Genomic DNA, 10,430 nt, shown 5'->3' on the forward strand with positions numbered 1-10,430 from the left:
GAAGTAGTTGAAGAAGTAAATTGAATTTCCAATCATCTTAAATTTTGATCAGAAGTTGTTGAAGAAGTAATTGAAGTTCAGATAACATTCAATTTTGAAAATTTCTCGGTGAAAGAAAATAGTACCTGTTGCTGAAAAAGAAGTAATCGGAGTTCAGATCAATTTTGACGACTTCTGTGAAAGAAAATAGTACCGATTGTTGAAGAAGAAGTCATTGAAGTTCAGATCAATTTTGAAGACTTTTGTGAAAGAAAATAATACCGGTTGTTGAAGAAGTAATTGAAGTCAGATAGTATTCAATTTGAAATACTTCTCGGTGAAAGAAAAATAGTACTTATCATTTGTTTTTTATTTGTTTGTTGGTAGTTGGTTGTAATTATAAGGAGAGTTTTGTGTAAAAATTTAAAAAATTGAGGTTGTATGTAATAATAATAAAAGTTGGAATTGGAGTTGAAAAATAGCGAAAACAACAAAAATCTATTTTCACTTTTCAGAATTCAATTTAAAATTGTTTTTAAAATTTTAATGGCCAAACACTATAAATTTTTTAAAAATAAACTTTTTATGTCCAAACGGCCCCTAAGAAACACTTCTTTGCAATTTGTACGGAAGAAGTTAATCTAAATGAACATAGAGGGGCAGATAAGTAGTCCTAACACAACATATAACACGGAGACCGAAGCCCAATTGTCGCTCCAACTCCCTAATGTCCGAACACACGTACTAGCAAAAAATAAATAAAAATAGCAGTACTAAATCACTTTTTTTAAATTTTTTATTTTTCACCCCATTTCTTCTTGCTTCTCATTGCTATTCCTTTTCCCAAAGTAAAGTGAAAAGCCTCATCTCACTAATCCCCCAAAACACTAACACACCTTTTGATTAAAGGAAACAAAAGTTAATAGTAGAAACCAAAAAATGGGTTTTGCTTAAAGAAAGTTTTCATCTTTTTCTTATTAGCAACTAATTCCATGGATCTGCAGCTCAAAACCCTCAACATTTTCTACTAAAGTAACGAGCTTTATCCTTCTACCCTTGCTTAGATATAAGGTTTCTTATTATTAAACATCTTTCACTTCTAGTTCTTTTTTATTTGTGATCTTTTTATCATACAGAGAATTCTTTATTTGGGGTTTTGAGCCTGTTATATGTTGAATTTTTTTTTCATTTGAAGGTATAAAAAAAGGGTTGAATAAATATGATTCAGTTGTTGTTTATGGTTCTTTGTTTGGAGGGTATGGTGGCATTTCTTCTAATGGTGAAGATTGGGCCACTGAGGGAACTGGTAATGAAGTGTTTGGATCAGGTGAAAATGAGAAAGGGTACTGTTTTAACCATTGCTGGTACTATATCAGCTATCTTGTTTTCCAACTTTATTAGTATTATCAAGATTCAGAACAAGGGGGCAAAGATTGGTACAATGACACCAATGGATCAAGTTTTGTGGAGAACCAACTTGCTAGAGGCTACACTCATGGGTATCATCCTTAACCCTATCGTGAATTATTGGTTTTTCATATTAGAAAACTACTTCTCGTGCCATAGATAGGTTACCGATATTATGAAAGGAAAATCTGATTCTCGGTTCAGTTTTTTTTGTGATGATACTATTCTTTTGCCAATCACTAGAAGACTGCCTTGCCTCTGTTTGTTGGCTGTTAATTTTAGGTTTGAATATGGATGAAGAGAATTAGCAGGCTCATGTAGCATTTTCGCATATCATCCGTTGGATATGTTTGGTGGGATTAATTTGTTTATTTAATGAATCTTTATAATTCTTGATTTATGTATTCATCTTTAGCAATTTTTGTGGATGGCGGTGATGGGAACAAGCTTGTTTTTAAGCATTATTTGATGAGTTATTTGGAATTTGTAAGAACTGAACTTAATTGAATTGTTTGTTGAACTAAAAGAAAATGGGTTTGAAAGAAGATACTTTTAGAATAAGAGCTTATACCAATCATTATTGAGATTTGATAAGAAGCTATCACGTGTACTTCTCTATTCCTCTCGTGTATTGTCGTTAACACCTTTACTGCTAGGTTTGATCTTAGTTTGAATAGCTAAATCTTGGATTTTCTTTTGTTGGGTTTGGGCGAAGAAGAGAGGTAAATTTTGTCTCCTGGAGTGAAAATTTTCTGTTGCCTTACAAGGAATAACTAGAAGTCTTTAAACAGACTTGAAAAGATAAAAAGAAGATCATAGAAATCTTCGTGCTTCCTTTTGATTGGAGGTCTTGGATTTCCTTATCCTTTTGCTTTGATAGGGTGGGTCCCTTGAAGAATACCGATGAGCTGTAATGCTTTTGATTAAAGTTGCTTTAAAGCGACATTGTCATGGGTGTCAGCCATGAATTTTATCCACTCAAAGGTGGAAGATGCTTTGGGTCCCGCTGATCCTATTTTATTTTTAATCAAGAATAATTCCGACTCTTTGAGTCTCTATTCTTACCCTTTTGATAATTCTGACTCTTTGAGTCTCTATCTAAGGGACTAATTATTCCGGTTTTTAATAACCTCAATTAGGATTAATCATAAAATGGGTCCATATAAGACTGTGCTAAAGCGCGTGACTTTAACATATCTCCATTGTCGTCACTTTGTGACGAGACTTCATCCAGTAATTTCATGATGGCTGCTTCATCTGGATCCTCATCAATTTCTGAAAGGGCCTTTTACAGTCTCTTTTTTAGATCACTCTTTGATGGTGATCTTTTAGTTGAAGTAACCTAAGAGGATTTCGATGAATCCTTTGGAGCAAGGGTCCATCCTCAGATGAATATCTCTTTGGACAAGTATTTTATCCTGTCAAATTCATGAACTGCAAAGGTCCAGCTGATAATATAGAAAATTCTTTTTTGGATGAAGTATTTACACAATTTTATGTGTTAATACCTTGGTCAATTTGGTATTGACCGAAATTTTCTCAAAATGATTTAGGTAAAACATGTTGATTACCTCCAAAACAATTCCAGCATTCGTAGAACCATCTTGGGATAACAGATTTTGCAAGTTCAGGGCTATATTTCACGAACCAAGTGTGAGTAGTGGGTCGTAAGTACAGAAAATTAAACCATGCATTTTTATAGTCATGCCAATTATAGGTTTGAGGTCTATGCTCTGTTGAAAGATTTATTGGTGTATGTAAATGGTCTACTTGCCTTTCAAAAGGGGTTAAAATTCTTTTAATGGTAAACTTAGAATAAGTGATACTATTAGGTTTCTGTTCGTCACTCAATTTATGCTCTATTTCAATAGAGCCAGTGTCAACCAAAATGAATTCATAGTATCTTCTGGTTTTAAGTGGATTGTTAGTATCCTCATAATTTCGGTTGCTGTATTGGGGACGCACCAGATATTTGATTTCATAATTTTCATACTCCTTATCCAAAACTAGGATTGGAGCTACCTGCAAAGAAATATTACTAAAAGTTTCTTTAACCTTTTGTGTAGGGGTGGCTGACGGTGCCACTGCTTCGACATAGTTTTCAGGAGCTTTCATGGTATAACTTTCTTTGGTTTGAACTGCGGAAAATCTGGGTTTTCCAAAAGGAGAAAACGAACATGGTTCGAATTCTTTTACAAAGGGTTTCTTCATTGGAGTTGAAGAAGAGAAGCTAGGTAAAGCTGGTAATGGATTTATAGTTAAGGCAGGATTTATTGGTGGTAACTGTCTTGGAACTGAAAATTTGTTGTTGTCATTCCAGGATGGCCGGATGTTGAAAAGGCTGGCGGATGGGCTTTTGCTCTCCGTCTCTTTTCCTTTGATAAGGTTTTTGTTTGACCTAACTCCAGTTGGCCTATTTTTTCCCTGCAAAAATTCACGAGTTAGAAAATCTGGAAGAGAGTTATTTTCTCCCTTCAAAAATAAATATTTGTTTAGAGACTAAATTTTTATCATCTTTTTGCAGTATGTCTTTAGCTGATTTACAATCTACTCTAAGCAAGAATTCTTTGTTAATCAAATCATCTTGAAATTTAGTAATGCACAAAACTATAGAAAGGATTTCCTTTTTCACAGTACTATAGTTTTTCTGAGCAGAGTTCTAGACTCCGGAAGTGTAGCGAATAAGTTTTTCAGTAGAGTTTAGGAATTCTCTTTGCTTAAGGATTCCTCTGTAACCAATGTCAGAAGCATCATTTGGATTGGGGATTCCAAGATAAGGCAAATGTTTAATCATTTCTTTTACCTTTACCATGGCCAACCCTTTCAATATCCCGGCCATCCTGGAATGACCACAACAAATTTTCAGTTCTAGGACAGTTACCACCAATAAATCCTGCCTTAACTATAAATCCATTCCCAATTTTACCTAGGTCCTTTTCTTCAACTCCAGTGAAGAAACCCTTTGTTAAAGAATTCGAACCATGTTCGCTTTCTCCTTTTGAAAAACCCAGATTTTCTGCAGTTCAAACCAAAGAAAGTTATACGATGAAAGCTATGCCGAAACAGTGGCACCGTCAGCCACCCCTACTTAAAAGGTTAAAGAAACTTTTAATAATATTTCTTTGCAGGTAGCTCCAATCCTAGCTTTGGATAAGGAGTATGAAAATTATGAAATCAAATATCTGGTGCGTCTTCTGTACAACAAACAGAACTATGTGGATACTGACAATCCACTTAAAACCAGAAGATACTATGAATTCATTTTGGTCGACACTGGCTCTATTGAAATAGAGCATAAATTGAGTGACGAACAGAAACCTGATAGTATCACTTATTCTAAGTTTACCATTAAAAGAATTTTAACCCCTTTTGAATGGCAAGTAGACCATTTACATATACCAATAAATCTTTCAACAGAGCATAGACCTCAAACCTATAATTGGCATGACTATAAAAATGCATGGTTTAATTTTCTGTACTTACGACCCACTACTCACACTTGGTTCGTGAAGTATAGCCCTGAACTTGCAAAATCTGTTATCCGAAGATGGTTCTACGAATGCTGGAATTGTTTTGGAGGTAATCAAGATGTTTTACCTAAATCATTTTTAGAAAATTTCGGTCAATACCAAATTGATCAAGGTATTTCTTCTTTGCCTGAACATATAAAATTGTGTAAATACTTCATCCAAAGAAGAATTTCCTATATTATTAGCTGGACCTTTGTAGTTCATGAATTTGACAGGATAAAATACTTTTCCAAAGAGATATTCATCCGAGGATGGACCCCTGCTCTAAAGGATTCATCGAAATCCTCTCAGGTTACTTCAACCAAAAGATCACCATCAAAGAGTGATCTAAAAAAGAGACTGCAAAAGGCCTTTTCAGAAATTGATGAGGATCCAGATGAAGAAGCCATCATGAAATTATTGGATGATGCCTCGTCACAAAGTGACGACAATGGAGATATATTAAAGCCACGCGCTTTAGCACAGTCTTATATGGACCCATTTTATGATTAATCCTAATTGAGGTTATTAAGAACCGGAATAATTAGTCCCTTGGATAGAAAGTCAACGAGTCGAAATTATCAAAAGGGTAAGAATAGAGACTCAAAGAGTCAGAATTATTCTTGATTAAAAATAAAATGGGACTAGCGGGACCCAAAGCATCTTCCACCTTTGAGTGGACAAAATTCATGGCCAACACCTATGACAATATCTCTTTAAAACAACTTTAATCAAAAGCATTATAGCTCATCGGTCTTGACCCACCCTATCAAAGGATAAGGAAATCCAAGACCTCCAATCAAAAGGAAGCACAAAGATTTCTATTATCTTTTTTTATCTTTTCAATTCTATTTAAAGACTTCTAGTTATTCCTTGTAAGACATCAGAAAATTTTCACTCCAAAAATTTCTCTTAGTCTTGCAACCTTGTAATCTATCATCGCTGTAATCCCTTTTCAGAATTATCCTGTGTAATCACTATGGAGCTTATGCCCTGTTCATCATTATAAAACAGCACTCTTCGAGAGTACTATTTACTTTACAAATTAGTTTTATTACATGTATGATCCTGTTTATGGTATCAGAGTCATGTTGTTTGTCGTTACTTTTATTACATGTATGATCCTGTTTATGGTATCAGAGTCATTTTGTTTGTCGTTAGCATGAGTAGCTAAACTTCTGTGTCTAGGCTAAGAACGAATTTATGATTATCTATTAACTACTGCAATTCAACTAATAAGGATATCTTTGTTAAACTATTCATATGTATCTCTCTCTCTGTAATTATGGATACGGTGTGAGGTATCGTTATTCTGTCTAAGTATGAGGATGCCGATTAATATCCGGCTTTAGGGATAGGCTTAGCCAGAAAGGTGGTCGCCAAAGTAATAGGCTTGACCCAAAGGTGTTCCTACCTCCAAGATGACTACCATTACCTCAGAGATTTAGATATTTAAGTATAGTCTAATACTGATATTCCTATTAGTTGCGTGCCTCTTTGTTAATACGGTAAACATAATTTGTTCTTTGTCTAAGACACCTTCTGTTCACAATGAATAATCATCAGAATGTTGTTAATAGTACAAATATGTCTTCTATGTCTACTCAGATTATTTCTAAGGTAGAACATGATTTACAAAATTGGTCTATTCCCAAAGAACCTTTTAAAAAATTTACCAAATAGGTAATTTCAGCATGATAAAGAATTATAATATTAAGACCTGCGAGTCTACTAGTGCTATCAATAATTCTCTTGAAACTATCAAGTTATTAATTGCTAAGGATATTGATAACTATCGAAAAGATTTTAAATTTTTGCATATAAGACTTGTTCAAGTTGCTGTTAAACCTCTTTTCCGTAAAGTTTTAAATATTCCTATTTGTCTACTTCTTAGGAATGATAGACTATTAAATTTTGATGATTCCCTCTTAGGAGTCCTCCAAAGTAACCTCGTCAATGGCCCGGTATACTTTAATTGCTACCCTAATTTCTCGGTTGATATTCATGACCCTAATGTCATGGATACCTTGACACTGAATGTCAAGATCAGGAATATGAATAGCAGGGTAGATACAAGAGAAATAGTAGTAATATACAGGGTATATTACAAGCTAATGAAAACTACTATAGCCCCAAAAGCTATAGCTACTAGTGTAAAGAGAGTTACCATGCTCATGGAAGCAAACCAAGAGCACAGTACTACCTTTGTCCCTAGACTCCTTAAATGAAATGATATTCTATCACACGATGAGTGAGTGGCAATTCGACACCATCACCACTCCTCAACCTATCGAACCCGAGAGATCTCAGATCGATAGGGTTATCCAATTCCCCGATGGATCTATCAATCTTAAATTTCTTAGATCCAACTCACATAGCCAAGCTTCTTCAAGTAGAAGAATGTCTTCGGCCAGACCTTCTTCTTTTCAACACCCGGAAGAGGTTGAGACCAGTGTTTCTGCGGAAGAAATCAACCATGGAAAATTCCAAGGTGTAGATTTCTCAAAAACTATTCCTAAGGTTTATTATGAAGCTGAAGCTTCAGTTGCTTCTGATCGAGGAAGCCCATCTCCTAGCGACATGAGGCCCAAAGTCCATACTAGGAAAACCTCCATTGATGTGCTTTCTACCAACGATTTTATTCAATCGGTTGTGGAACCTAGCAGCGCATCGGCAAAAAATAGAATGGTATAAAGCTACCTACTCTAGAGACCACCGAGTCTCTTTCAGAAATAAATGGTTCGCTGATATGTCCAGATTTAGGACTGAAGTAGAATTCTTCAAACGGTTCGAATATTCAGGACAAATGGATGACCAAAAGGAATCTCTTCAAGTGCTTATTAATCGGTGGCATACTAAGAGTGCAACTATAGAAAGCACTATTCCCCCTCTTGAAGGTATTAGTATTCCATATAGGGATGAAATTATTCAGGCAGCACCTTTTAAAAGGGCTATTACTGGAAAAGATACCACTCTCATTACTACTGCCGATATTAACAAAGTCCTTGAGCAGAACAACTACACTAACCAATTGTTGTATGTTGTTTCTAAACAAGTTGAAAATTCTAAAGGTCCTACGTCAATAGGAGATAAGCCTAGTACCTCCAAATACAACCCCCATATTGAGGCCAATCCCTGAATTTTCTAGAGATAAGTTCCCTAAGCTTGCTAGCCAATTCAGTAATGATCCGGATCTTTTAGAAAAGATCAATGACCAGCTCATTAAGCTTAAGCTTACTGAAAAACCCAACTCTTCTAGTAATAAGCCTACTGAAAACCCCGAATCTTCTAGTGGTAAACCCACCAGTAGTAAGATACGTATGATCAATAAATCCAAGGAACAGGTTCATTATGTAGGCCAAAAACCTCAGGGCCAATATCATAACAAAAAGAATTATTATGCCAGGCCTTCCTTCCCTGATATGCAGTTTGAGGAAAATGTTTTCCTTTCGTCATGTTCCCATGACGGAGGAAGCATAACTGAATGGAATATTGATGGCCTTGCTGAACATCAGATATATAATAAGCTCCATGAAATGGGAATTGCTGTTACCGCTTATAAGCTCAGAAAAAGCGGTGATAAAGAATCAGCTAACATGCTTATAGTAGGATTCACGGGAATGTTAAGACATTGGTGGGATAATTACCTTTCTGATGAAGATAAAATAGGTATCCATAATGCGGTAACCTCCTACAAACAAGTAGTAAAAACTGAGATTGGTGTAGAATCTGCAATTGCCTAGGGGCATTTTGCTTTTGTGACAGTAAGTGCGTTCTTTCTGAAAACACTGCTAAACAAAGTAGCTGCTAAAATGCTGGCCGCTGGAAGAGCTATGTTGTTTTTTTGTCTCTGACAACATTCAAGTTTAATAAAGTAGTTCTCTAAAATATCTTCGAATTTGAAGAGAGATTTGTTTGAATTCGCTTTACCTAAACTTAATAGACTCATATCTCAACCATTGTTGTTGATATTCTATTGATGATATTACCACTGTTTCAAAATGTTCATCTTAAAGAAATGTTCCAAGGCCCTCTCTTGTTTGGTAAATTCCATTTGATATGACATGATTATGGAGTAACAATGTAAAATACTTCACAAGAGTTTCAACAAATTGCTCGAGTGAAGGGTATGCCATTGTTAACAATATGTTTTAAACAGCAGTAGTAGTATGTGATATCATGTTTCAAGGGTAAGAAAACATAAGAATTGTTACCTCTTAGGCAGCAGTCAATTTTTTTGGCCTTGCAACATAACATCAGTCTACTATTATATATGACAAATAGTTCAGTATTACTTATTTCTTTGTATGCTAATTTATCTGCATTTGAATGGGCATGCATTACCTGTACCTCACAGGGTTTTCTCTGTTTCTTGGATTCTTAATTGACCGTATGCACCATTACCTTCGGAAGCTGATTGTATTGCGGAGTAGTGCGGGATGTTCAAAGAAAGAATTTGAAAGGCTTGAGAAAGAAAAGCTGCAGCTTAAGGAGAAAGCAGATAAAGCTGCTGAGGAAGTAAAATCGTCGCAGAAAGAAATCGCTAGTTTAACGGAGGCGTTGAAGAAGGTTAAGCTGGAGTCGGATGAGAAAGACAAACGTGTTGAAACTGCGGAAGCTCACGTTGCTGCTCTCCAAAAACAAGCAGCAGATCTACTTTTAGAATATGACCGTCTATTGGAGGACAATCAAAATCTTCAGAATCAAGCTCATGGTTATCGGAGTTAGACAAAATACACAGAATTAGTTGCTTCAAATTTTGATAACTGGCTGTGTTGATCTGCCGGCATGTCTCGACCCTTCTTTTAGCTGAAGGGATTTTGGGAATTGTTGTTTAATCGTTGAGAATCTTTTTCTATCCTTTTTTTCAGATATTCACTCACATTGTTAAATTTCAGTATGTAAGGGGTTGTTTGAATGGATGGGTTGAGATACCTGATGGTATTAGTTATCTGATCATATTTATCTCTGTGTATCCCATTAGCACATATAGTTGGATAAATAATAATTAAACATCGGGCTTTGAATTAAGGGTGACAAGAAAGTTGTAGAATTGAGTGTAGGTAAATCGAGTGTGGGCGACGCTTGGTCTTTAATGGAGTTATGTCTCAAATGAATTTTGTTTTTAAAGATAAAATTTCTTGAAACAAGTGGGGGATTGTTGTTGTTATTGTTATAGATTGTGTTTCAATAAATTTTGAAATAAATACATTGGTTAAAAAATTTTTGGAGTTGTGTTTCAATTAATTTGCAAACAAATGCACCAGTTAAAAGTTTTGAGTTACAAAGAACATGAATTTGACAAATTCATTCTTCTTTAAATCTTACGTTTTAGGTTCTTGAAAGAAAGTTACCTTTTGTTTTAAAATATTTATGAACCTATTAATTATTATTTAATTAATTAATACTTTTCTCTTGCATGCAACTTTTATCCTATAAATAGTGTTTCTTTTGTTTGGAAAGACAAGCACTCAAAAAACACTATCCCCTTGAAAAACACTTGAGAGACATTGATCAATTGGTGAAATCACCGAT

The 10,430-nt window shown here is 35.0% G+C and overlaps 1 protein-coding gene across 2 annotated transcripts; it reads left to right on the forward strand.

Moving 5' to 3' along the window:
- Positions 1 to 696: 696 nt before the first annotated feature.
- On the forward strand, positions 697 to 9,854 carry LOC107852031. Of its 2 annotated transcripts, none has more exons than XM_047415510.1 (3): positions 697 to 1,050; positions 1,175 to 1,478; positions 9,253 to 9,854. In XM_047415510.1, exons 2-3 carry the CDS (start codon positions 1,199 to 1,201, stop codon positions 9,621 to 9,623), a joined length of 651 nt encoding a protein of 216 aa, XP_047271466.1. In that variant the 5' UTR covers positions 697 to 1,050; positions 1,175 to 1,198; the 3' UTR covers positions 9,624 to 9,854. The 2 variants fall into 2 exon arrangements, with proteins under 2 accessions (XP_047271466.1, XP_047271467.1); XM_047415511.1 differs by having other exon boundaries at positions 697 to 1,011.
- The last annotated feature ends 576 nt before the right edge of the window (positions 9,855 to 10,430 follow it).

The sequence above is a fragment of the Capsicum annuum genome, chromosome 7 (genome assembly GCF_002878395.1).
Source record: "Capsicum annuum cultivar UCD-10X-F1 chromosome 7, UCD10Xv1.1, whole genome shotgun sequence".
NCBI lineage: Eukaryota > Viridiplantae > Streptophyta > Magnoliopsida > Solanales > Solanaceae > Capsicum > Capsicum annuum.

What these genes read in the sequence shown, in the direction of transcription:
- LOC107852031 (XM_047415510.1), top strand. Translation starts at nt 1,199, where the DNA reads ATGATTCAGTTGTTGTTTATGGTTCTTTGTTTGGAGGGTATGGTGGCA. An exon ending in GCTAGAGGCTACACTCATGG is followed by an intron (nt 1,479 to 9,252) that starts GTATCATCCTTA and finishes TGTACCTCACAG; the next exon opens with GGTTTTCTCTGTTTCTTGGA.